Raw genomic sequence first — 26293 nt, 5'->3', positions numbered from 1 at the left:
AACTCGTAAATCCTGAAAAATTCCACCCCAGTGATTTATCCAATTCACTAGTTACATCTCCTCACACCAACAATACTTTTGCTGCCCAATCTTTGTATGGAAGGTAATTATTTCAGTTTGAAACCACAAAAGTACGCCGCACTATCAGGCATCCCGAGTGCCTCCCACGGGACTGAAAAAACATGTCAGCCGCCAAATCTCAGTAGCCCACCCGCTAGCCTCACAGCACGCGCGGCCCATCTTGCCCAACAATGCTGGTGTCTCCGCTCGCAACCACAATTTGTGTCCCGATAGCTGGATCCATGACCTCGGTGGGAAGAATGGGAATTAGCCACAGCATTGTGCGAGACAATGCATGCGGAGGGTGCCAACTTTTTTCCCCTTTTTTTTTTCATCAGCATAATAAAATCTCACCAGCTCTCGGTTTAACGCCAGATGCCAAAGAGCGCGGAGTCCATTCTCGGGTGCGAGTTAGCAGAATGCGTGACCTACGGTCAGGCAAATTAGGCAATTATTCGCCATTGCTTAATACTTAATCAGTTTTCAATGGTCATTATTTTTATCTTTTTTTTTAATTTTTTTTTTTTTTTTTTTTTTTAATTTCCTTTTTCCCCTTCTTGCTGATTTAGGCTTTGCTGGGCACTTGACAACAGCGGCAGGATCAAGGCTTAATTAATTGAGCATCTTGTGCGTTCCAGGTATAAAAGGTGATCCCTCCCCCAAATTTATCTCTCGAAATTGTTGTGGTTGGTTATTGAATGTTGATTTTCTTCCTACACACACACGCACATTACAATTTCGGCTTATATTCATCCCAAGGGCTGCATTAACATATACTATACCGGTTATCAAGCATATTCCAGTTTCAAATAGTCAATTTGTTGCCACGATGTTTAAAGTCGCAGCTAAGAAGACAATCAAGAGTGCAACACGCTCATACTCAACTAAGAATGGTGCTGCCGCATTGAAGCAGCGGTTTTCAGAGCTTCTGCCAGCATGGCAAGCCGATGTGAAGGACTTGAAGACCAAGTATGGAGACACGGTGATTGGAAATGTGACACTTAAGCAGGCATATGGAGGCATGAGGGGTATCAAGGGCTTGGTGTACGAGGGATCGGTGCTAGATCCATATGAGGGCATCCGGTTCAGGGGAAGAACGATTCCACAGATCGAGAAGGAGCTTCCGCATGCAGAAGGGGGCGATGAACCTTTGCCAGAGGCACTATTCTGGCTTCTTTTGACGGGTGAGGTGCCTAGTGCAGCACAGACAAAGGCTTTCTCGGAGGACTTGGCCGCAAGGGCAAAGTTGCCAAAGCATGTGGAGGAGTTGATCGACAGGTGTCCGGCCACTTTGCATCCAATGGCACAGTTCTCGATTGGAATAAATGCTTTGGAGACAGAGTCCGAGTTCGCCAAGGCCTACGATAACGGCGTGGGTAAGAAGGAGTACTGGAAGTACACATTCGAGGATTGCATCAACTTGCTTGCGAAGTTGCCAACTCTTGCCTCGAGGATCTACAGAAACATCTTCAAGGACGGTAAGACGATCGACGCAGATCCAGGTCTCGATTTTGGCCGCAACTTCGCCGCCGAGCTTGGCTTCGGTGACAACAAGGAGTTCATCGAGTTGATGAGACTTTACTTGTGCATCCACTCGGACCACGAGGGTGGAAACGTCTCCGCACACACTACACACTTGGTTGGCTCGGCTTTGTCCTCCCCATACCTCGCATTCGCAGCAGGTATGAACGGTTTGGCTGGTCCATTGCATGGCAGAGCTAACCAAGAGGTGTTGAAGTGGCTCAAGGAGATGAAGAAGGAGGTTGGCGACGATTTCTCCGAGGAGAAGATCGAGAAGTATCTCTGGAAGACGCTCAACTCGGGAAGAGTGATTCCTGGATATGGACATGCCGTTTTGAGGAAGACCGATCCACGGTACATGGCCCAGAGGGAGTTTGCCTTGCAGCACATGAAGGATTATGACATGTTCAAGTTGGTGTCTGCTGTGTACAAGGTTGCTCCAAAAGTGCTCAAGGAGCAGGGCAAGACCAAGAATCCTTGGCCTAACGTCGATTCCCACTCCGGTATTCTTTTGGAGTACTATGGTTTGACTCAGGAGTCTTTCTACACCGTTCTTTTCGGTGTGGCCAGGGCATTTGGTGTTCTTCCTGCCTTGATCATCGATCGTGGTCTAGGAATGCCTATTGAAAGGCCGAAGTCCTTCTCCACTCAGAAATACCGGGAGTTGGTTGAGGCCAAGGCTAAGCAGCAGTGAGCAAGTTCTTCTGCTTTTGGCTTTCCATCACACTAAATTCCGTTTTTTATTTTATTATCAAATACTTACTATAATTTCAATGATTGGCATACGACATGGTTATATTTTGTGTGTAGTGGTGTAGTGCTTTGGTAGTTGTTATCTGCATTGGGATTGTTTGTTGCTATAGTGCTCTTTGTGACTGCTTTCTCTCTAATTTGTATACTTACTCTAATTTGTATACCTTCTTTATTTTTGACTGTCATCAGCTTTTATTGTTGGCATTACCTTACGTTATATTTTATTATTTGCTTTACTTAATGCTGTCGCATTCTCATCATTTGCGTTAGTTTCTTGCTGAATGCCGTCACCCTCTTATGTATGGGCTTTGGCATTAATTACTTGTTTTTTATATACTTCGGATTCTAATTTTTTGTTCTTTTCAATATTATTATTCACCTCACCTTATTGACATTAATTATATCCAAGCCTTCGTATAAATTATGATGGTATCATCACTTAACCTACTTTCTTATATATTGCCATATTCACCAAATTTCTTTACTCTCTTACAATATGTGTGTACTTACTTTAACTATTCCATCTTTATTTAATCTACAATTTCAAATCCTCATGCATTTTATTTGTTCCACCTGCTATTTCATCAATGGATGCATCTAATACAACTTGCTTTTCATCTGAGGTTTTGCCACACCTTATTTCCATTTTTTGTAATTCTTGTTACAGATGTGATCCAAAAATATGCCTGTTCATTTACATAACTCAAACTTCATTTTTATCGTTTAAAGTGTGATATCCATTTCACATTGTATCTTCTATCTCTCCTGACGTTTCTCACCTCGGCGTCTATTTCAAGCCTTACTTTCTTCTCCTTATTTTTTTTTTTTTTTTTTCATACAGGTAATATTTTTCCACCCGTTTATTTACATTTCTACCATCTCTGTTGACATGTTTACCTTACTGCTGGGCGGCTTATTTTTGTCTCCCGCTTTTCATATTTAACAAAAGAGGCATTATTGTTATCACATATATCCTGGAAAAAGGTATATATTACAGAAATCGAAAGTTCCGTTCCCCAAAGACTGCTGCTTGTTCTGTTTATGAACTGTGCTGTCTCAAGCAATAAATGCACAAACAACAAATGTCACCACAAAAAGGTGACAACAGCACTCATATACAAGGCAATGACTGGTCAATGCTAAACGATGAGGCAGAATCCACAGTGATACACCATCTCCAGCAAGATCTGGATCATAATTCACCGGCTACTGCTCTAGATCAATGCAATTTGTTATCTGATCTCAGCAGATACAGGAAATCATCAAGTACGATCCATAGGAATTACGTTACATCATCAACTACATTTGGTGGTTCTTTTACGGATTATTCCAGTGACTCGTCGCCGTCGCTTTCACCTAATTCAAATGCCAGATTATCAAACTCATTTGCATCTTCTTCATTAACATCGCTGGATCTGGCTGACTTGATCTCATTTCACAATGATAAAAGCAGGACATCACAGTATCGGAATCAGGTACTAAACAGACTGCCCAAACGCATATTTGGACGCCGATTTTCCGCATTTTCCAGGCAGATTATGGCATTTCTGCGTAATTATATAGCAGAGGAAAGTGCACTTAATTGCAAAATAGAATCATCACTTGACCGCTTCAAGTTTGAGGTCATTGCATCCAATCAGATGCATTCTACCGCTGGTGCTGGCACCGGCTGTGAAAATGTGCATTGTGATGATACTGCTAAAACGCCATTTACCACTTTCACCATAGATCTTAATTCGATACCATACTATCCGTTAGTTCACTCGTTAAAGCCTGTGATTCTGTCTGTTGGCTTATTCTTCTACATAGTGCGAAACCGCCGGTTCATATCCAGTGAAAACATGAAGATCTGCATTCTGCTTTGTCTCTACATCTTGAGTGTTAACATCAACACCAGGCGGATAGCGATTTCCGTGTATTTGCAGATGCTAACCAACAGAATCGGCCAGTTTTTGACCACTTCGGACAGTTTTGATACCACAGTTTTGCGGGCGCTTCATACACATGGAGTATCCAAGTCCAAGGTTCGAAAAGGCACGCTTCAGCGGCTATATGGTGTGAAAAAACAGCTTGTAAGAAGCCCAGGTGCGACATATTTCCAACTTAGAAATGCACTCAGCACGGTTATCCTCTGTTTGAACAGCAAGCTGGTCCATATATTGCCGCTCATAGATGATTATGGTCAGCTATCCAAGTATTTGCAACTTTACAACGCCAATATTGACGATCGGGCCGGCCTGTTTGTCAAGTTACTTAATCGTCCGTCCCATTTTTATCAGACAACTTCTTATTCAAAATCCAGCCAGTTAAAACCCCTCAGACTACACTCTCTCAACTGTGCAGACCTGCTGTATGGGGATATATATGCACAGAAAGAGTTGTTGGATTCACCTTTATCTTTATCAAGTGAATCATGCAATTCAAAGCATGACCTGGATGCTCCACTGCCCGATACTAAAAGGGATCGCCTTTCCGGTATGTGGGCAGCACAAAGCTCACCAAGACAATCTATGGCATTCAGATTTCCTCGCCGTTCGGCTTCTGTTCGATCATCTTTGGACAATTCTGCCAATTGTGCCAATACGGAGCAAAAAACGGAGAATTGCTCACCAAATTGTCTCTCTGGACAGCCTTCAAAGTTAATGCAGCAGTTTCGCTTCCTGAGGAGGATATATTTGTGCAGTCTTCTGTGTTTTGTCATCACCTCAAGGCATCAACTAGAAGATTCTGCAGATGCTGTGATGCTTTTTCGTGCCTCCTGCATCAGCCATTTCGGGTTGGATGAGAGCAGATTCCGCCACTTGAGCAAAGTGAGCCGGGTTTTCCTCTCGATAAAGCTTCTTGAACAATCCAGAGCACTACTGCAATGCATCTCGGATGAATTACGTGACAATAATCCAGCCAGTCTGGATGAAGAAGATTCTGATAAGGAAAATGTAGGATTCGGATCATTTTCTGGGGCAAATAATACAATACTGGAGGAAGATGAAGAAGATGAGCACACTGAGCGCTTATCGGATCTCGAGGTTTTACTAGATAGTTTATCGACGAAAATTGGTGCTTTGAAGATCAACATAGATGCATCGAACCAACAACGGCGTTTAGAAAATCTACAGGATGAATTTCAGCAGGCGATGCAGAAATATTCAATATGCTGTGAGGATTTTGCAAAGCCAAACATGAAACAGGAAATTTCGCAGAACCAGTTTCCAGAGATCAGCGATCGACACAGCCGGGGACTTAGCATTAGTTTGCTTGCGGTTGCTAAAGGTGAGGAAGACCAGCGTGATGATTACGAGGAATGAGTGATTGTGTGAAATAAGTGAGTTCGTAAAATAAGTGAGTCTGTGAAATGTAGAGTTTCGAAGTTAATATTTTAATCGGATCTGAATACTTAGCTTAAAGTTTGAATTGAAGTCAGCCTTCATAGAGAACATATGAGTTGAAGCTTGGCGACTGATAATAAGAATAAATCACAATAGAAAGATGTAAAGAAAAAGCACAATAGACAAGACCGAAATACCAAGAATACCCTGACAATTGTATTAGTGGCAGCAATAGAAATGATAACTTGGATCGGTATAATGCGAAATTTCATCGGGCAGCCAACCCGTACACCGAAATGTGGGAATCAACAATAGGTAATCACAGCCGGGAACAATAGGGCAGCCTGAGAATGCTAGAAAGAGAAAATATGATTAAAAACGAATTCTTATCGAGCCAATGAAAACTCTCAGAACCCAGGTACTCTCGAAGGCCCGACAATTGACAAGTTGCTTGATTGGGCTCAGGTGCACAAAGAAAAATTTACAAATTACTGCCGCTAATACTACCAGCCGGCGTTTAAATAAAAAAAATAAAAAATTTCAGACGTGATGGATTTAATTGCAGAGCTGCCGGTGGCTTCCCGGATAATCGAGATCGAAGATCTAGATAATTCACGCCTATCGAGCAACAAACGCATTTGTAGGAGGCCTAAGAAGTCGTTGGATCTACGTAGTTGTAAATTGTATACGTCTTTTTTTTTTTTAGTAAAGCTTGTACTGCAGTGAAGTTTGGATCAGCATTGCCAATCACGGATCAAGCGCTGTTATTGGTACTGTACTGTTTGAACTAGGCGCTTAAAGCACAATATAGGCAGGTGACGTCAACATTTAAAATATAAAACGCGGAGCCGAATATAAAAGCATCAATCGGCATATTTGGCGGACTAATTGAACTGTTGAGAAACGGTGCATTGAGGAAAACGGATAAAAAAGAAGCAAAATCCCGAATTTTGACAGACGGACGTCTTTCCGCACATAAAGCAACAAGCGAGATGGATGAGCAGGACCCGCATTCATTGAAAGATGACAGCTCGGCTACCACACTATGGAAAATGTACTCGAAAGCGAAGGCAGGACTTCCGTACAGGTCGAGGATGGAAAACCTAACTTGGAGATTGATGTATCTCAACATGAAGAAGCGAGATCCGATGGCTGGGGAGCAGAAAGGCCAGTCCAGCAGAAGGGGGAGCATGCGGAGTGCAAGTGCAGGGCCCAGGAATGAGGATGAGCTGTCGGTTTCTCCGAAGTCAACGGGTGGAATTTCCACAGGTGGCACAAACAGCTCTTTTCTGGCCACAAACAGCCCCGGATCGGATTGGCCGCAGTTTCCGGACCTCGGCCTGATATCAGGCGGTAGCAAGCACGAGAATGCACGTGGCACGGATGCCGAGGAAAGCTACATGTCGAGTTTGCGAGAGATTGGAGGCCAGGGGTCTTTTTATGGTGGCAGGCATCTGGAAAAACATGATTCGTGGAGTAACAACAGCCCGCCAGACCAATCGCAGGCCAGGCAGTTTGAGAACATGCCGCTATCGCCTGTGATTGGCTCGAAAAGGAAGCAGATCTCGCCCGTGATCTATCCGCAGCAGTCGAAGCTCTCGCAATCGTTGCTTAACCAAACCAGGAGACCCAAAACGGCCGGCAGCAACATTGATGAGGCTGCAGACATGAATACGACACCCGCGGCAGACTCGGGGCTTGAAATCGACCCGATTTCACTCGATACTGCCCTCGGAGTGGAAAGTTCGCCGTTCAGCACCCGAGGATCCACCCCTTCGTCTGCAGTTCCACCCTATTTAAACCCTGTCAGTGCCAGCATGACCAATATCTCGCACCTGGCCCCATCTGGAGGTGCTTTGCGTGGTTCGCAGGTTGTTTCGCAGTCTGTGCCGGGCTCCTTTGCCGGCATCGACGGAAACCAGAGGCAATTGCCCTTTCTGAACACTCCTACATCCATGGTATCGCACTTCCCCGGCCCAGCAGCCGTTGACGAACGTTTCAACTTCGATCTAGACGGCAGCGACTTTTCCATGCCAGGAATAGCACCGGAAATACTGCAGCACGGCCTGCAGCAGCCCCAGCGGCAGCTGAGCCGAGCATCTTCCGGTTCTGGCCGTTCCCCTGGGAAATCCGGCGGCAAAAGCGTATCTGGGCTGAAGGCAGGCCGGAAACGGGTCGGCCCACGCAAAAAATCGACTGCCAAGAGCAGAAAGGCCTCGATGTACCACGGCAGTGCAAGCGGTGGGGCCAAGAATGGAGGTTCGCAGGAGATCTTTTGCACAAACTGCCATACCAAGACAACTCCGCTTTGGAGACGCAACCCGGAGGGAAAGCCACTCTGTAATGCGTGTGGCTTGTTTCTGAAGCTTCACGGCGTGGTCAGGCCTCTCTCGCTGAAGACAGACGTGATTAAAAAGCGGCAGAGGAACAGTTCGAAACGCGGCAGGAAAAAAACTGACGGTGACGATCTGCACCCGACACCTTTGGCCCTGGGGAAGCGTTCAGACGACAATGACTCGTCTGCTGGAACCCCGGGCTCATCCCGGGGCCACCAGAAGTCCTCTGGGGCCACTGTTCAGAGGTCTCGCGGCTCTAATTTGGGCAAACAGGCGGGTATTCAGAAATCTGGCGGCCAAACGGCTGCAACCGTGAATTCCGCCCAAAGCGGCACAAAAATGGACAGTACGCCGTTGTTCGGCGGGCAGGACCCGTTCGACATGTTCGGCGTTAAGGAAAATACCGACTTCGACCAGAATTTGGACGGACTAAACCCTCAGATGGAGGGTCTTGGCCTGGTGTCTTTGGCCGACTCGACTAATCGGCAAGGTTCCAGCACCGCGGGTGCACCCCAGCATTCTGGGGGTGCTGCCGGTTCTACTGGGGCCCCCAAGGCTGATTCTACGCAGCACGAGGACAAGGATGCCAACCAGAGCCTTGACTGGCTCACGATGTCGTTGTGAGTTGTATATTTAGACAGGTATTCGTAATGCATATTGCTTGTGGCTCTATTGGGCATGAGAGATTAGTGGCTTGTTTGTAGTAATATGTGTGGTTTGTAGTAATAAAATGTGGTTGGCCATGTCTGCTGTGCCTTGTTGTGCTGTCTGGTTTAGTTTGTTCATCTGGTTAACCTATGTGTCCTCTTCGTTTAAGGCTTCGTTCAGGGATTGGGTGCTGTGACATCAGATTAGATCCAACAATTTTCTCGTATGACATGCAGAACTTCCTGAATAGTGCCAAAAAAATACCTCGTCTGTTCGCGGGTTGGGTAATTTTCAACACGAAAAATAACTTTGTTAGTTCTGAAATTTGATAGTTGTGATTATTTAAGACCAGCGATCTATCTTTTTTTTTTTTTTTTTTTTTTTCAGACTTTTCAGATAGTCCAGTACAAGTCCAGTCACTTCAACGATCACTCATACTTGGTACCATATTCTTCATACCATACATCTCTAACCCACACACACACCATGGCTAAGAGACAGCGCGGGGCTACATTGGCGTCTTTACAGCCTTCCAAAAAACCTCGAAACGACAGGATTACTCATCCGCTTATCTCTCCAAGCTGTACAATCTATGTTCGAAACATAAACGACAAAGTGTCAAAGGATGCAGCAAAAAGGAGCCTTTACATTTTGTTCTCCACCTACTGCGATGTTCTCCAGATATTTTACACAAATGCTGGAAAATTGAGAGGTCAAGCTTGGCTTGTTGTCAGCTCCATAGAAGAAGCTGAACTGGCACTTGTTCGTTTACGAGGAATCACTGTTTTTGGCAAGAACTTGCAGATGGAATTCAGCAGAAACACATCCAGGCTTGTTTCCCAGCTCACGGAGGTGAGTGTATGAAATTTTAAATTTTGTTTTTGCTTTTGTCTCGCCACCCAATACCCAACAAAACCATAAACGTGTTATTAAGCCATTTTCGGGGTTTGAGACGCGACTACATTTAAGAGTGGGAGGATTAGAACTGGTGGCGTTTATCTGTGTATAATTAGAGGTTCAATGGTGTACAAATATACGTGTTAATGAATAATATGGTGTAGATAAAATAGGAAAATCGAGAGTGTTGGGAGTACTAAGGTAAGAGTATTTGAGGAGTTCAAAGAATAGTTAGAAACTTTTGGGGAAGTATTTCTTTTTAAAGAAGCTTTTGACTATTAAATGCAATGCTACCCATATTCAGTAAATTGCGTTTTTGTGTGTCTACAGTATTATGGAAGTTTGCAGGTGGATTATGGTATTTAAACTGTATTTGCAATATAACCGGCTACCAGGTCATACAAGTGCTTAATACTTTGAGAATACTCCTTTAGAGCATTGTGATTGCAGATATCTGCAATTAGAGGTGTAATAAATGCCTTTATGCAGAGTATAGTACACTGTTGATATACCTTTGAAGCTATTTATATTGCATTGTCTGTGGTTCTTACTGTAGAAAATATGGAGAGGATTTAAGGCTGAATGATACTTCTACATTTTATGGGATTTATGGGAGATAAAAGAATTGGATTAAAAGCGTCAAGCAAATATCAATCGGGCTATCAAGAGTGATATGAAAATATATCAGATATCAGGTATAATTTTATGTAAATCTGTTGCCCTAGGCCATCAATTGAGTATAGGCCCATAAGGGAGGAAATACAAAAACTATAAGTAATTATTTATTGATAGGGAATCCATAATTTTGAGTGAAAGAAGTATCTAGAGGATATTCAAAAGGTAACCAATTGAAAGAGAATATATGAAGTAGAGGTATTTAAAGAGGTAAAATTAAGGGTGATTAAAGTATTAGGAGGTATTAAGGGATTTTTAGAAATAAACTATTTTGAAAGTATTTAATGGTTGAAAGTACTTTGGAGGCATGATAGTATTCAAGCATTTTTTAAAATAATCTTTAAGCACTAATGGTTGTATCTGAATTATACTAGAATAGAATAGTTTAATGTGTATTTGAAGAGGTAATGTGGATGAGTAACAAAGTGGAAGTTTTGTGTTTGAGATGTGTATTAAAAAAAGATAAAATATCGTGGGGACAGTTTAATAAATATTAGTGGATGTGAATTGATATCCAATAAAATACAAGTTACTTAAAAATATGTATAAGTTTGTGTACTTGAATATATATTGATATTTAGGTGGATAACTGCGTAAATATCTGTAAATATAGGTAGATAAATGTAAATGTAAGTGTAATATTTTTGTTAATTGCTTTAAGTGTGAGGCCGGTTACTTTATGAAGTTTGTGTTATAACTAGTTAAAGAAGGGAAAAGTATAAAAGTAAAATGAACTAAGTAAGAAGGTGAAATGAATGGGGTGAAAAAGGGAAAATACACATTCCTAAACCAATTAACTAAAATTTATAGTAAAGTACTTAAGTGATATTTGGCCACATATAAGAATATAGATGGATAGATGGATGATTTAAGCATCCAAAATATTGATGAATCTTGAGGATAATGTAGATATGGATGGTGGATATTTCAAGTAGTTCAGAGATTGATATTCGGGAATATTCGAAGTAGGATCTATATTTAAGTATGTAGTGGATAGTGTAGAACAGATAGATAAAAATAAGTAGATAAGTGAATATTTTGGGACTGATGTTTTAAAGTGCATATGGAATCCATATTAGGTATTGAACAAAAATAGCTTTTAAGATAAGAGCAATAATATATTGATATCAGGGTACGAACATAGGTATCAATTTAAGTGGACACAGACATGAGCACTTGGATATGTATAGTATTTACAACAATTCCTGCGTTATTTATTCGAAGAAAGCCATACCTATAAGGATTAAAGATATATTAGCATGTGTATTCCCTTTTATTTCGCTTGGTTCTTTACTTCATACTTTTCCTTCTTTAGCCTTGATACCAATATAGTAACAAGATTGTATATGGTGATCGGTGTCACACATGAAGGAAATTATATTGGAAGCATTATGATGGATATAAATGAATAAATATTAGAATGTGTAATAGATCCACCAACATTCAATACTAGTTATGGGAGAACTCTGTAAAGTAATGGGTGTTAACATAAATATTACAGAAGCATTAATAGAAAAGCACCACTTACTTTAATATTAGAAGCAATGATTAGAGGTATTATTCGAAGTATTGATGGAAGCATGAATATTAGAAGTATGAATATCAGAAGCACTGATGAAAGCAATGATATTAAAAGCAATGATATTAAAAGCAATGATATTAAAAGCAATGATATTAGAAGGATGGATATTGGAAGCATGAATATTGGAAACATTGATATTATGTTAGAGGTTTTATTAGAAGCACTTTAGAAGCATTGGTAGAATTATTAGAAAAACGGATAAATTAAGTAATAGTACACAACTGCAGCCTTCACCGTCTGCCCCGGCTCAATCGCCAGCTCTGGTTCGGGTCGAACTTGTTCCACAAAGGAGAGATCTTCTCGGTGCGTTTGGCGAGGCTGAGCTGGCCGTGTTTGGCCGGGGAGTAGAACTTTGGAGCACACTGGAGCAGCCAGGAGGGGTCGATCTTGGAGACGCAGTGCATGTACTCCATGTTTGTGAGGATGAGAGAGTGGTAGAGGAGGTAGTTGAGGCCTGGTTTTCTGTAGAGGGCGGATGAGGGGTGGATGTGGACAGGAGTGTTTTCTGCGAGGGTGTGGAAGGAGTCGTTTGGGGATCGTTTGGCGCAGTTTTTGAAGAAGCCCGAGAGGAAGGCCTTGAGGATAGTTGGGGGAGAGGGAGTAGATAAAGATGATGAAGAAGATAAAGATGATGCTCCCACCATCCCGGTCAACTGCCGAACCACCTCGCGGGCCCGGTGCAGAGACTTCCAGTGGAGATAGTGCGATGTGCACCAGGCCCGGCTGTAGTTGGCATCCTGCCAGCGGCGGTACACGGTCAACAGGGTGAGGTGGTCACCGGAGGGATGGTCGAACTGCCGCCTGGCACGATCGGCCTGGACGCGGTGGTCACGGGGCCGCAGAAACACATCGGGCACGGAGATCATGGCGATGATGACGATGACGTCGCGGGAGCAGCCGAGGCGGAGCGACTGGAGGAGGGCCCGGGAGAGCAGCGGGTCCATGGGGAAGCGGGCCATGGCCTTTCCCGGTGGAGTTATGCTGCCCCGCGGGGAAACGGCCCCCAAAATGTACAACTCGTGCAGGGCAGCGAGCAAAGCCTGCCGGGGTGGCGGGTCCATGAAGGGGAAGTGAAGCACGTGGGCCACGCCGAGGGCCTTGAGCACGAGCGCGGTGGTGGCCAAGTTGTGGCGGAGGATCTCGGGCACGGGGGCAGGGCACATGTCGTGGTCGTAGGCCCGCCGGGTGTACAGCCGGTAGCACACACCGGGCCCCGTACGACCCGCCCGACCCGCCCGCTGGTCCGCCTGGGCTCGCGACACGGGCTCCACGGCCAACCGGTCCATGCCCAGCCGCGAGTCGTACGCGTTCACCTTGACGAACCCGGGGTCCACCACGTACAAGATCCCGTCGATCGTGATGGACGTCTCCGCGATGTTCGTGGCCACCACGACCTTCCGCTTGCCCCGAGGTGTCGGCTCGAATATCCGCGACTGCATCTCCGACGGCATCGCACTATACACGGGGAGAACAAGCAACTCGCCGATGCCCCGGTCAGCGTTTCGCAAAACGGCCATTTTCTGCACAATCGCCTCGCAGCACGCCTCGATCTCCTCGCGGCCCGTCAGGAACACCAAGATGTCGCCCGCCGCGTTGTTCACGTGGATCTGCACCACGGTGTCGATCGCGGCCGCCACGTAGTCCGGCTCCGGCTGCCGTGAATGCAGGATTTTCACCGGGTACGCCCGGCCCGCGATGTGGAACACAGGGCACCCATCGAAGTACCGTGAGAACTTCCCGCTGTCCAACGTAGCCGACGTCACGATCACCCGGAGACCTCCCTTGCGTCTCCTCACCGCCTCCCGGAGCAACGCAAACAACACATCCGTCGCAACCGTCCGCTCGTGCGCCTCATCGAGCATAATCACCGAGTACCGGCCCATGTCCGGGTCCACGAGCACCTCGCGCTCCAACATGCCGTCCGTCATGTACTTGATCACCGTTTTGCTGCTTGTGCAGTCCTCAAACCGGATCTGGTACCCGACTTCCTGGCCAATGGAGCACCCGACCTCCTCAGCCACCCGCTGTGCCACACTCTTGGCTGCCACACGCCTCGGTTGCGTGCACGCAATCATCCCGTGGGTCCCGTACCCCTCCTCTGCCAAATACTGGGTTATCTGCGTCGATTTACCTGATCCCGTCTCGCCGACCACCACCAGCATGCTGTTTTCTGCCACCTGCCGCATTAGCTGCGACCGCACCTTGAAGATCGGGAGCGACTCTCTCTGCTGCCGGATGCTTTTGAGGGTCGGGAACCCGCACTGCTGCAGGGATGATTCTGTTTTCCATTGGTCGACTGCACTAGGGGTGTCCTTAAAGTCTTTTGTACTTTCCTTAAGGTTTTTTGTACTTCCCTTTGAACTTTCCTTAGGGTCTTTCGTACTTTCCTTAAAGTCCTTTGTACTTTCCTTCAACCTCTCTTCTATATTCTCCATACCCATCGGATCCTCCTCATCCTCCCCCCTCTCCCTCTCCCGCCGGCTCCGCTCCGCTGCCCGCCGCTTCTCCACCTTCTCCTTCCTCGTCTCCGCCAGAAAACGCGACCCCTTCTCCGCCAGCCTCTGTAACGACTCATCCGACACCCGGACCGCTTTTTCCGGCTCATTCTGCCCGGTATGCCCCCTTAGCTCCCTCGCACTGCCCGCAAGGAACGGCGGAAGCTCCTGATTCAACTGGATTTCCACCTCTTGCCCTTCTTCGTCCTCTCCCCCCTCGGAACTCTCCTCATCAACTTCTGCGTAAGGATCTTCATCTTCAGCACTAAAATCCATCTTCGTCCGCTTCACCCCGTAGGCCTGCCTCAGCTGCGTCATCTCCCACGCATCCACTCTTGTTTTTCTCTTTCTGGTGTGCTCTGCCGGCCCGCTAACTCCTCTTGTCTCTTTCCCCGTCGCCTGATCCACGTTTTTCATGCTGAGCGATATTTTGCCGTCCCCACGCACTTCCGTCACCTCTACCCACACCCTGTCCCCCACAGATACCACCTCCCGGGGGTCCTCTAACCGCCGACCCGAGACCATCTGCGAAATGTGGCATAATCCGCTTCTTTTGTGTCCATATCGCCCGTTTCTATGCTTATCATCATCTCTACTGTTTTCGCCTTCTCCAAGGGCAACAAATGCCCCATACGGCTTGATCGACGTCACAACACCTCTGTGTATCTCTCCTTCTTTGATATTTTCCATTTAACCAATATCTGCTTGCTGATACTTGCAGCTTGGACAGGTGCAAAAGTGATAAGATAAAAAAAAAGGTAAATACGAAGACAATAAAAATAAAGAATGCTCGACCCGGCACCACCTAAAATTTTCTCCCGTTGCCTAATTAGACATCGGGATTTTCTAGAATTGCAGTATTATCGAAAAGGTTGCCTTCACCTGGTATTACTTTCATTACTCTGTTAATAATCACTTTTATTTTCATTGTTCCTGTAAATTGTATTACCATCACATTTCTATTGCTTTATTCCTATCCTTTTCCTATAACTTTATTACTCTCACAATTTCTGTCACTTTCCTATTACTTCATTACTCTTCCTATCACTTTCTGCTACTTTCACTCGTACAGTAATTGTTTTATCGCTTTTGGTATACTATGACTACCCGAATACTCCTCTTCTCAGCATTATCCTAAATACTTCTCAGTATTATTCCAGATACTTCTCAGTATTATCCTAAATACCACCACTATTATCCTAACCACTCCTCTTTCTCACAATTTTTCACTTCTCAGATCACTCTTTATCCCCTCATATCCTCACAAACAACTTCCTGGTGTATGAAATTCTTAGGGCAATCACTGTACCCGCAGAAACAAGCCCCAGAATACCAACAAAGATCGCAAGACGATCAAATCCTTGAATTCCATCAACTTCTCCCTTTGGAATAAACGATCCACCGATGGAAGGTCCAATTAGAGCGGCAATTCCTCCACAAAAGAAGAAATACGCTAGACACGAGGATAGCTCCTTCCCTGGCAATATCTGTCCTGCAATTGCAGGTGTTAGGCACACCGGACCACCGGAAGCAGCTCCCCAGGTAATGCAGAAGGCCAAAGTTGAAGCTGTGTCGTTGCAATTTGTCCATAAGGCCAACGGAAGAATACCCGTGGCCAATAGAAATATGATATCAACATTCATCCGACCAAAATAGTCGCCCAAGTAGCCCGGAAGAATTCGCGCAAAGCATGCAACTGCATTCACTATAGGCACGTTGTACGTCTGAAGAGCGGGTGCAACGTTTAGCCGGCGGCAAAAGAGATCAACATAGAAAAGACCAGGGAAAAGCGAGAGCGTGAAAATGAAAAATGTCATGGAAATCAACTGGAGTCTCCAGTTTTTGAGCACAGAGAAATCCAACCGCAGGAAATTCTGGCCCTCCTTCCGTTTAGCCGGACGAAGCCTTGGCTTGAGGAATATAACCGCAGCCAACGTCATCGGAATATAGAGAAAGCCGATAATCCGGTTGGCCCAAGCAAATCCAACCTTGTCAATAAGTTCACGAACGCCGATCGGCCAATAGACGCCGGCGATCGACGCGCCGGCAGTAATTATCCCCTGGACCAATGCTTTCCGCTTGTTGAAGTACTGGAAAAGAACTCCCGTCGCATGAATGTACATTGTGCCCGAGCCTAGACCAAACATGATTCCCTGAATCACAAATAGCTGCCAGACTGCGTTCTGGAGCGATAGAAACATAAAACTTAGAATTGCCAATATTCCGCCAATGAGAACCATCATCTGCGGCCCCACATAGTACATGCAAACCGTCGAAGGAACACCAAGCGAGAATGTGAAACATCCCTGGATGGATCCTATAACTGAGATCTTGCTACTGGAAACTGTGGGATAGGTATGCTCATAATACGTCTGATAAACACCAAACGAGTTCACCATACCGAAAGACATCGCCATAATCATCGAGGCGGCTGCAACAACTAGCCATGCCCTCAGTCCTCCCTCCGGAAAATCCGTATATGCTGCTTTTTCATCCGTAACTGGTTGTTCTTCCTTATCGCTAGCGACCAAGCTCGTATCAGCTGCATCTTGCCCATTAGTGCTAGACGAGTCATGAACTTCCATCTCTTTTGACTTCAGTGCATTTTTGGACACCTTCTGCGTCCCTTCCATTTTACTTTTTTGAATTTTTATCCTGTATGAGCACAAAAAATTGGTATAACTGTCCTATCTGAGTGGTGCTTTTTTCTTTTTTCTTTAACTCCGTATCGCTTATCTGTATGTCTGAAATTAATCTATTGGAGTTGTTCTATACTGCGCCGCAGCAATTCAGATTGTATATGATTCGATCCAAATTCTTCTCCTGACTAAAAGAGGTCCGTTTTATATAGGTTTATTTATGAACAGAACAGAAAAGATATTTGGCAAGCTATGTCATATCTCCGGTACTTCGATTTCTATATTTGCATGCAACTGACAAAAAAAAAAGAAAAAAAAAATTCGTCAACATTCGAGGGCCCGCGAATCTTCTCCATCGGGAAATTACACCGAATACTTAACACCCCATTATTGTTAAAGGCCTTTACATGCCGAATGCTCGCTCGATAATGCATCCCGAACTATCTTTTTCAAGAACTATTACAACATCCTATTTAACAAAAATAAAACTTACGTGATAAGTATGTCACGTTCGTTTGTTCCGCTCTATCGCTTTCTGCCAAGGACTTTGAAAATTTTTGTTTCCGTTAACCGAATCGGTCTATTTGCCTAGGAAAGAGAACAATCTTACTTGGAGAATTGCGAAATTATGGGGAAACGCCTTTTATCATGAGAGGAGGGGCGGATCAGCAAGAAGAATGCTACTTCTCCATTTTATTAATTGCATGGTAGTTCTCCACTTTAAATCTTCAATAAAGGCAAATGATCTCTGGATGAGCTCCTTCCTGTTTGAGAAGAGCATTTTCCCAAAGAAAAAATATAATTCAAACGCAAAAGAGCAGCCATAACAATGCCCAATATACGAGAATAACATCTGATTAGTAATAACACATATGGTCGCTTGCAAATTTGTGATTCTGCATAATCCTGGAAGGGTTCACTGTATCTATGACAAAATACTGATATATGCAATAAACCACACTACATTAATACTCGTTTGATAGTTAAAGTAGCTTACATGAGCATTGCCAAAGCTCGTCCTTTCTTATTTGCGGTATTTGATATTTATTAAAGTTGATGTAGTACGTAATATTTCGAAAAAGACAGTCCTTACTCTATACAAAGATTAAGCCTGAATGGTTACCATTCCCCATCGTATTAGTTAAACATCTTTTTATATTCGAGCTTTACGTATTTCCATTGCGGTCACTTAATCTATTTCTATTTATTACTTTATTTATAATGTTCTCATTCCATTAATTTACCTGTTTCAAACGAAGCTGTCACTATTTGGAACATCAAACTTTGGAAGATGAAGCTCCACCAATTGCAAGCGTTTGTCGTTGTGAAAGAATTCAGACCTGGCTAACGAATTCAGACTTTTAGCATTATCAATAATTTGAGAACGCGATCTTCTTTCGCACACATCTCCAAACGTCTTTAGTAGTCGCGTCCATTGGATGTTTGGACATATATCATTGTACGATCTGTATGGACCCTTGATGGCTCTTTCAATCGTATATCCGGAGTTATTTAGAATAAACAATATGGCGCTTATATTGTATCTGAGCATGGTTCCGAGTTCCTGAATGCTCATTTGTGCTGATCCATCACCCTCAATCGTGATCACTTTTCCGGGAAGATGAAAGTCTCTTAATGCCAAGGCAGCACCTAATGTTGCTGGCAAAGCGTATCCAATAGATCCCCAGAAGCATTGATTTAGTATACTGGCTCCATTCATCTCTAAACGTGTGGCAGCAACCATGAATGAGCAAGTTTCAACAACCAATACGTCATTTGGTTGGAGTAAAGTTTCCAATGAGGATCCCACATCGCATTCTGTCAATGGTGCCCGCATCCTGTTTCTGATACTCCTGACTGTTTGTTTTGGAATGTTTGTGTATCGGACCGCATTATTAACCTTACTTGTGTCCACAAGTGAAACCAATCTTGGAAGAACATCCATCATGGTTACATTTGTGAACAACGGGCCATTTCCAATCCGAATGTACTGCGGGTTGACATCAATGGTCTTATCTTTAGGCAAGCGTGCAGAGAAAAAACCCGAATTTATCTCATTATCGAAGTTTCCAATCCTAAGTATGAGATCAGAAGCCTCAATTGCGTCAGCAATCCGATCATCGCCAGCCCTACCATAATAGGTACCAATAAACCGACTCAAACTCTCATCTATTATACCTTTCGACATCGGCGTGTCGAAGAAGTTCACTTTTTCCTTCAATAAGTTCACAAACTTACCAAATACCCCATTCATCCGGAATTTAGATATGAACACATCTCCTAGTAGAGAAACATTCTGCGACTGGTATATCGAATCCAATATCTGGTTGCTGATCTGTTCAACTTCATCGCTGGTGCATTTTGATGTATATTTAAGCTGGAGTGGCTTCTCCACTAGCCGACTGGCATTAACCGGCATCTCTGTTAAATCACATGGAACAAATATATAACCGGGACGAGATTGTTCCCAAATGGCTTCCAAAGTTTTATCGATCTCGTCACACGAAGATTCGACATCTGTATTAACAGAAGCACATGAAACAGAGAAGTTTGTTGCAATATTCTGATATATGTAATGGTTTGGTTTTTCATAAATCTTCCTGTTTGCCACCAAATGATGAAAATTCTTTGGCTCCGAGTTTTCCTTCTCCTTTAAAGAGCTTGTCCCCACTATGTGAACTAACGGAACAAACTCAGAGTAAGCGCCTGCAACTCCGTTTATTGCACTAAGCTCTCCAACACCAAACGTGGTCAAAAGTGCCGACATTTGCTTTGAAGCCTTTGCGTATGCATCTGCTGCATATGCTGCATTTAACTCATTACAGCATCCAATCCAGTTCAACTCTCTCACAGAGTATATGTGATCTAATAGCGATAAATTGAAGTCTCCCGGGACTCCAAACACGGATCCTATACCCAACTGGGAAAGCCTCCTAAATATGTATTCAGAAATGGTAATCAATCCATTCTGTCTCAGTCTTAACTCATCCGACTCATCAATTGTGTTTTGCTCTAATCTAATAGGTGCCATTTTTTCTTTTTGAATTCTTGTACCTTAATTATGACGGTGTAGAACGTAACAGCCAATAAGAATCTTGACTACATACTTCCAGACATTTTTAAATCAAAGGAGAAAGTTGGACCTTTTTATAATTGTGTTACCGATCCCCACTTTTGCATTGAAAGTAACAGATTTGGTAATTCCGTCAGGTAGAACCGCCGAAATAGTCGTTGTACTCACTATGAAATTATCCAACAGCCGAGGGTAACCGATCTAGCTTCCCACTATTCCGCAACGCTCACCTCTTTCTGCCCGAACATGATGGCTCTAAAATTTTTCTCGAAGCTACCTTTCATTGCTCCACACCTTTTTTTTTTTTTTTTTTGAAGAGGAAATCAGCGGTAATGAATGGAGAACAACGGCCATCAGCGGTAATTAGGGGCAAATATCGGTATTACACTGGTCACGAATATTCATTTTTTATTTCCAAATACATACTTTCCTACTAACAAATACACATGCTTATTGCAATTTAAATATATCCAAATCAGGTTAACGTTTATAGTAGCTTATGATTGTGGCTGTGCTCAAGAATCGTTTCGCATATTTTAACGCTGAATAACAATAAATAATATATATACCAATCCTAAAAAGAAAAAAAAAAAAGCCTTTATGTTTTGTATTTCCCAAACCGTTGTATTTCCTTTAATTACAAATTTCCACCTGAATCTCACTTTCAATCCTCATTGATCTCCTCATTTGCATCCACGAGATACCAAGTAAACCCAATTGCAAGCTTGAATGGATTCTGTGTCTTATCATTGTAATTGCTCTCATTGACGGACATCGTCTCTATTTTCACAATCCTACCCACGAACCAATCACGTTTCGTCATATTAACAGGCATTCCAGAACTCTTTAATTCCCTAAGATAGTAATTAGGCGCTCCCATATTGAAAATGGCCCAAGGCTGCTTGGTTTGCTCTTTTTCCTCCTCCTCACTTCGATTCAAAGCGGAAAGTTCATAGTCAACATCTTCATATGGTGTAGGGTTGAGTGTTCTCAAGAAGAGAACCAGATCACCATTTTTGAAGTTCCTGATTGCAAGTCTGTGGCCCAGTTCGTATCTCAAACTGGTAATATCGACTCTTTGTGCATTTTTCTCTTTTTGGAGTCTTCTTGCCAATGTTTCCACGTCATTAAATCTTCCGAAAACTTTTTCAATAAGCATCTTCCTGTCCAAAAACGTGTTTGTCATAAATTCGTTGAATTGCTTACTTTTATCTAGATCTTTCCACCGATCCATCAAGTGGCTTAGATGATCCAATGCCTTACCATTATCAGAACTTGTTTGGCTATGTTCACCCTCATTCTCGGTTTCAACCATTTCTATGTCTTTATCTTCGTCTCTCGACAAATCAGTAAGATCCGTAAGTTGAAGTTTCTCCATACTTTGGTAGGAATTTTGTACAACATCCTCCGCAACAACTTCCAGCAACGCATCCTCGATAGTTGAGTCGGAAATTTTCTCTTCGATAGTGTTTTCCATCTCTGCCGAGAGCAATTTCTTCTTTTTCGCCCTTAGTCCCTTCACTCTCTGCACAGCAAAGCCACCTTTGTCGTCTAATGCCAGCATTAGACCAATAGACTCTAGTAAAAGACAAAATGTCACCATATCTTCGTGGCTACGGTTGATAAATGTTACCAGTTTCATTATTATGCTATCAACAAGCGTGCTAGCATCGTTCAACCCACCTAGAAGTTGCTCATACTTGAAATTCTTGCCTTCATCTTCCACTTCAAAGACCTCCTTCCGATCATCTTCCAACTCCTCGATTTTCAACTTCAACTCGTTGATCTCACGCTGATTCATCTGCGACTCCTTTTTGAACTCGTCCTCCTTCTGGGACAAGTTCTCAATTAAGTCGTTATTTGTATTCTTGACATCTTCATTCTTCTTTTCCAGCTCCTTAATCTTCTCTTCCATCTGCTTCTGCTTCTTTTCCATCTTTTCCTTCTGCAAAATAACAACCTGTGTTTGCTTCTTGAGCTTTTCCACCTCATGCGCTTTTTCCAGACTCTCCTTTTGCGAAACATCAAGCTCCAACCTGAGATCTGCAAGCTCCTTTTTCATCTTATTTGCAGCTTCACCTTCACTGGACTGCTCAATCTTCTGTATTTCGGCCTTTAATTCCTTATTTTCCAATTCAAGGTTCTTGATCTTCTCCTCATCAACACTGGGCGGTAAATTCACAACTCTCCGATTCAGCTCAATTGCATTTTCCATCTCATTAGACTCTCCCTTATTTGAGACATCATCCGTATTGCTAGCCACTTCTTCTCCATTAAATTGAATCATTACCGGATGATGCGACCATTGCTCATTGAACTGCTTGTATGTTTGCTCATGAAGAAGATTTTCAAGCCGCTTTATCCGGCTTCTATACCCTTCCACCAAAGCTTCCTGTTGCTTATCCTTCTGGTAACTTTTCACCTCCTTCATCTCAATCGCAAGACCATCCACCTCAAAGCTCTTCAAGTATTTGCGCAAAAACTTCGTGTAGACTTTGTCGGCAGCATCCATGGACCCCAAATTTCCGTATTCATTCATCTGAATATCTCCACTACTGCCATTATCACTCGGTTGCGTATCAGCAGCCACACTCAAACTGTTTAAGTAACGTTGAAGCTGGCTGACTACCGCTTTATCAATTGAAACCGACTCAAGATTCTTAATATAGTCAACTATATCACTGACTGCCACATGCGCACCTATGTTTGCAAACATTCCTGGACTGTCAACTTTATCGCTTGCGGTTGTAATATTTGTCTCAATTTCTGGAATCGCCTGTTCCGCACTGCTAACACGTGATGGCCGACCGTTTATATGCTTTAATATATTTCCTAATATGTCCAGATATCCAGCATGTGACGGTTCATTTATCGAGCTTGCCGATGCTCTCCGGATTCGAGTAATATTTCTGTTGTCGGCACTGTTTTTATTCCGGGTACTGCCGCCGTCCTCATTTCTGTATGTTGGAAGATTTCTGTTGATAAACACAGCCTTCAGATCTTTATCAAATTTAAATAACGACTGGTCCTCACCCATTCTTTCTATAAACTGCTCTAGCCATGTTTCTCTATTTTCTTTCTCAAGCGAGGACATCATTTCTATAACCTCAGAGGATTTGTGTGACAGCTTCTCCAAGCACATGCCGTGCTTTTTGTTGCCGAGAAACGCAATAATCAAAATTCCGAATGCTAATGGCAGATCTGCCACCACTGCAAGTTGCAACTCACAATTGCGCAAGTCGTTCAGCTTACCTCCAATATTTTCACCCATGAACTTATTGGCCTGAAGCATTTTTAGCTGTAAGGAGACTAAAGTGGCAAGAGTCGTCTGCACGATTTTCGCTTGTAATTCATGCCTTAATCCAAACCGTTGCGTCTGTATCTGGTACATCTGAGTTGCAAGATCTTCTATTTGCGAAATCTCATTCTCCTTTAATTGGTTATAAGATTCGATGAGCTTTTTTATTTTATGAATTGCAGTTGGCGAGAGAAATGATGAATCCGCACTGGTAGTTGTGATAAGCTCTTCAAACTGGGGAAGATCCTTTCCATATAGCATTGATGATTCAACAAGCACTCGGAACTTCTCAAGCTTCGAGTTATACTCTGTTGCCAGTGCTTCTTGTTTGGACTTGTCTGCCTTTTTGACAAACCGGATCTTGTAGTATTCGTACTCCTTTAAAAGGGACTTTCTTGGACCACTCATTTCCTTTCTTATAATCGCCCGAAGTCTCGCAAGCAACGTTTTAATACTTCCAATTAACTTTTCTGCTCTTGCTGCATTTTCGGAAAGTACTGTCTTGTCAACTAGAGATGATAAGCATAGAGATGCACCGTTATGTCTTGTCAGAGAAGTGGAAAATGCCGCTTCGCTTGTTGAAGAAACACTAAAACGTAATTGGGCCAATCTATTATAATCTTCCTCCCATGTTTGGTGAATACTCCTATCCTGCAATGAAATAAAATCATCCACGGACTTGTTAAACAGCTTCTCCATCTCCTTATATGTTCCGTTGATGTATTGAATAAGGACGTTTAATGAGGTTAGAATGTTCTCAACCTCACGAGTTCCATCAATGCTGCTCTCACTGAATATAGTGCTCTTAAAATCAGATAAAAGCGCAGATTCCCAGCCAATGTTTCTCCTCATGAAGCTGAGAAAAGTTCTTAAAGCCGCCAAATCCAATTGTGTAGAGCTCAAACTTCCAGCCGATGCATCATCCGAAGCCATTTTCACATTTAGATCGCTCACTATTGATGTTAGCTGGGAATCTGTAAGTGGTGATGGTAACGGTTTAATCATGCTGACCAAATCCAAGCTTTGGATATCAGTTAGCAGAGATTCAATCAACTGACTAGCTGTTTCGGGATTGAGAAGTGCAGGATCAAAAAATTTCCGATCATACACAAAGATCTGATTCACTTCCTCGTGTACCAGCATTGCAAACTTAAGTTTAATGCCAAATGATGTAAGAAAGAAGAGTCTTTGGTCTGGAATGTGGAAAATGTCGCTCACGTACTTTCTAAAAGAACCGATGTTTGTAAACTGATAAGAGCTAACCAAGACTTTCGTACCAGTAAACGAGTTATAAAGTGAAAGTGTTGATATTTCATTCTCATCGAGAGTCATAGATTCACCATTTTTTGTCTTTTTCCCTCGATATACCGAGCTCATCATAGAAAGTGGATTGCCATCCTGGAAATTCATTTTTGGAAGTCAGTTGGCAATATGATGATGCAATATACCGAAATGGCAATCTCTTTCCAAAATGAACGGCCTTTTAAAGCTATAAATCTTCCCAAACTAGTAATAGTTTTTGTTGGATGCCCTTTCTAAACCCTTTGGCCTCAAATTGTACCAATTGTATATTGCAGCTTACCTGATAAAGAATGGCAAGATATATGTATCAGCTTTTCGCACTACCCTTCTTTAACAAGTACTAAGAAACACAGATTCAATTGGAATTTCAAAATCTAGCTACCTCTCTGATGCAGAAAATTGACTTGTAACAAATATATCTCCAAAAAGAAATCCGAGTAATTGGTCTTGTCTCAATTTAGATATTTACACTGATAACACAATTACACAACCACATTTATCGTAGTATCATGCAGATCATGCGAAACAATGGGAAAGCGTGCATTGGCTAATGGTGTACGGATGCAATTGTGCTTGGGACACGATGGCAAATGCAAGATAGGGGAAAATATGCCCTATCTGTAGTGGGTTAGTGCCAAACCAAATGATATTTATGTACTTATAGAAAGAGCCAATCACACTGTTCTTTATTTGTTGCTAACTTTGCAGTTTGTCCTCAAACTACTACCGTCACAGATCACGGCATATATTCATGGGCTGTGCAAGGCATTCTCAGAAAAGCACACAGTCCAGGCAGGCGAGTGAAAAAAATTAGACCCATAAACAAAAAGCGAAAATAATATCGGGAAATTGAATTTAAAATGAGTGAGTGGAGGAGCACCTGGAAAATTATTAAAAAAAAAAAATACCCCCCCCCACAAAACAGTATTGGAATAAATTCCAGGCGAGGCCCGGGATGATCTGACTGGAATGAGATTCCAAGTTTAAGGGATCTTAATTTAGCTTATCTAATCAGTGGGCGCTTATTTATTGACATGAACCTCAAGATAGAGTACAGTGCACTTTCATTGGACACAAGCAAACGCAATCGAAAGGAAATCGATCAAGATATAGAGGCAGTTGAACTTCTAATAAACAAACACCTGAGCGAACCTTACTCGGTTTATGTTTATCGATTTTTCCTAAACAACTGGCCGGAACTATGCTTGATGGCAAAATGCGGGGGCAAACTTGTGGGTAGCATAATTTCAAAAGTGGAAACTCACCGGGATGTTCGTCTAAGAGGATATATTGGAATGTTGGCAGTTGAAGAAAAGTTTAGAGGAAGAGGAATAGCGAAAAAGCTCATTGGCAAAAGTTTGGACATAATGATAGCGAAGGGATGCGATGAGATCATCTTGGAGACGGAGGTGGTGAACAAGAAGGCGCTGAGATTGTATGAAGGGTTTGGATTTGTCCGTGTTAAGCGGCTTTATAGATACTACATGAATAAGCACGATGCATACAGGCTGATACTTCCAATTACGAAAAAAGCCTGCATTAGAGGATCGTTTTTGACCCCAATACCGCCCAAGGAACGTATCGAGGCGAAATACTGACCTGTACAAAGCTTTTTAATGCCAACTAGGGAAACCGTATATTCAGCAGCACAATTAATATAAAACGAAAAAAATGATAGTCTTTACCAT

General features: G+C 43.2%; 9 protein-coding genes across 9 annotated transcripts; 5 read left to right on the top strand and 4 right to left on the bottom strand.

Annotated features, from left to right (window-relative positions):
• Positions 1-889: 889 nt before the first annotated feature.
• On the top strand, positions 890-2275 carry BRETT_005274 (uncharacterized protein; the record flags this gene model as incomplete). The annotated part of the gene is made up of 1 exon (XM_041283754.1): positions 890-2275. One exon carries the CDS (start codon positions 890-892, stop codon positions 2273-2275), a length of 1386 nt encoding a protein of 461 aa, XP_041134706.1.
• Positions 2276-3416: 1141 nt separating this feature from the next.
• Positions 3417-5639, top strand: BRETT_005273 (uncharacterized protein; the record flags this gene model as incomplete). Its single annotated transcript, XM_041283753.1, has 1 exon — positions 3417-5639. One exon carries the CDS (start codon positions 3417-3419, stop codon positions 5637-5639), a length of 2223 nt encoding a protein of 740 aa, XP_041134705.1.
• Positions 5640-6652: 1013 nt separating this feature from the next.
• On the top strand, positions 6653-8620 carry BRETT_005272 (uncharacterized protein; the record flags this gene model as incomplete). The annotated part of the gene is made up of 1 exon (XM_041283752.1): positions 6653-8620. The coding sequence occupies one exon, from the start codon at positions 6653-6655 to the stop codon at positions 8618-8620; it is 1968 nt and encodes a 655-aa protein (XP_041134704.1).
• Positions 8621-9130: 510 nt separating this feature from the next.
• On the top strand, positions 9131-9508 carry BRETT_005271 (uncharacterized protein; the record flags this gene model as incomplete). The annotated part of the gene is made up of 1 exon (XM_041283751.1): positions 9131-9508. The coding sequence occupies one exon, from the start codon at positions 9131-9133 to the stop codon at positions 9506-9508; it is 378 nt and encodes a 125-aa protein (XP_041134703.1).
• Positions 9509-12028: 2520 nt separating this feature from the next.
• BRETT_005270 (uncharacterized protein) lies at positions 12029-14983 on the bottom strand (the record flags this gene model as incomplete). The annotated part of the gene is made up of 1 exon (XM_041283750.1): positions 12029-14983. One exon carries the CDS (start codon positions 14981-14983, stop codon positions 12029-12031), a length of 2955 nt encoding a protein of 984 aa, XP_041134702.1.
• A 563-nt stretch (positions 14984-15546) lies between these two features.
• On the bottom strand, positions 15547-16926 carry BRETT_005269 (uncharacterized protein; the record flags this gene model as incomplete). The annotated part of the gene is made up of 1 exon (XM_041283749.1): positions 15547-16926. One exon carries the CDS (start codon positions 16924-16926, stop codon positions 15547-15549), a length of 1380 nt encoding a protein of 459 aa, XP_041134701.1.
• A 1255-nt stretch (positions 16927-18181) lies between these two features.
• Positions 18182-19963, bottom strand: BRETT_005268 (uncharacterized protein; the record flags this gene model as incomplete). Its single annotated transcript, XM_041283748.1, has 1 exon — positions 18182-19963. The coding sequence occupies one exon, from the start codon at positions 19961-19963 to the stop codon at positions 18182-18184; it is 1782 nt and encodes a 593-aa protein (XP_041134700.1).
• Positions 19964-20669: 706 nt separating this feature from the next.
• BRETT_005267 (uncharacterized protein) lies at positions 20670-24713 on the bottom strand (the record flags this gene model as incomplete). The annotated part of the gene is made up of 1 exon (XM_041283747.1): positions 20670-24713. The coding sequence occupies one exon, from the start codon at positions 24711-24713 to the stop codon at positions 20670-20672; it is 4044 nt and encodes a 1347-aa protein (XP_041134699.1).
• A 926-nt stretch (positions 24714-25639) lies between these two features.
• Positions 25640-26203, top strand: BRETT_005266 (uncharacterized protein; the record flags this gene model as incomplete). Its single annotated transcript, XM_041283746.1, has 1 exon — positions 25640-26203. The coding sequence occupies one exon, from the start codon at positions 25640-25642 to the stop codon at positions 26201-26203; it is 564 nt and encodes a 187-aa protein (XP_041134698.1).
• Positions 26204-26293: the final 90 nt, after the last annotated feature.

This window comes from Brettanomyces bruxellensis, chromosome 2, assembly GCF_011074885.1.
Source record: "Brettanomyces bruxellensis chromosome 2, complete sequence".
Taxonomy (NCBI): domain Eukaryota; kingdom Fungi; phylum Ascomycota; class Pichiomycetes; order Pichiales; family Pichiaceae; genus Brettanomyces; species Brettanomyces bruxellensis.
Note: the sequence above shows the minus strand (reverse complement) of the source record. Positions and strands in the feature narration are given on the sequence as shown.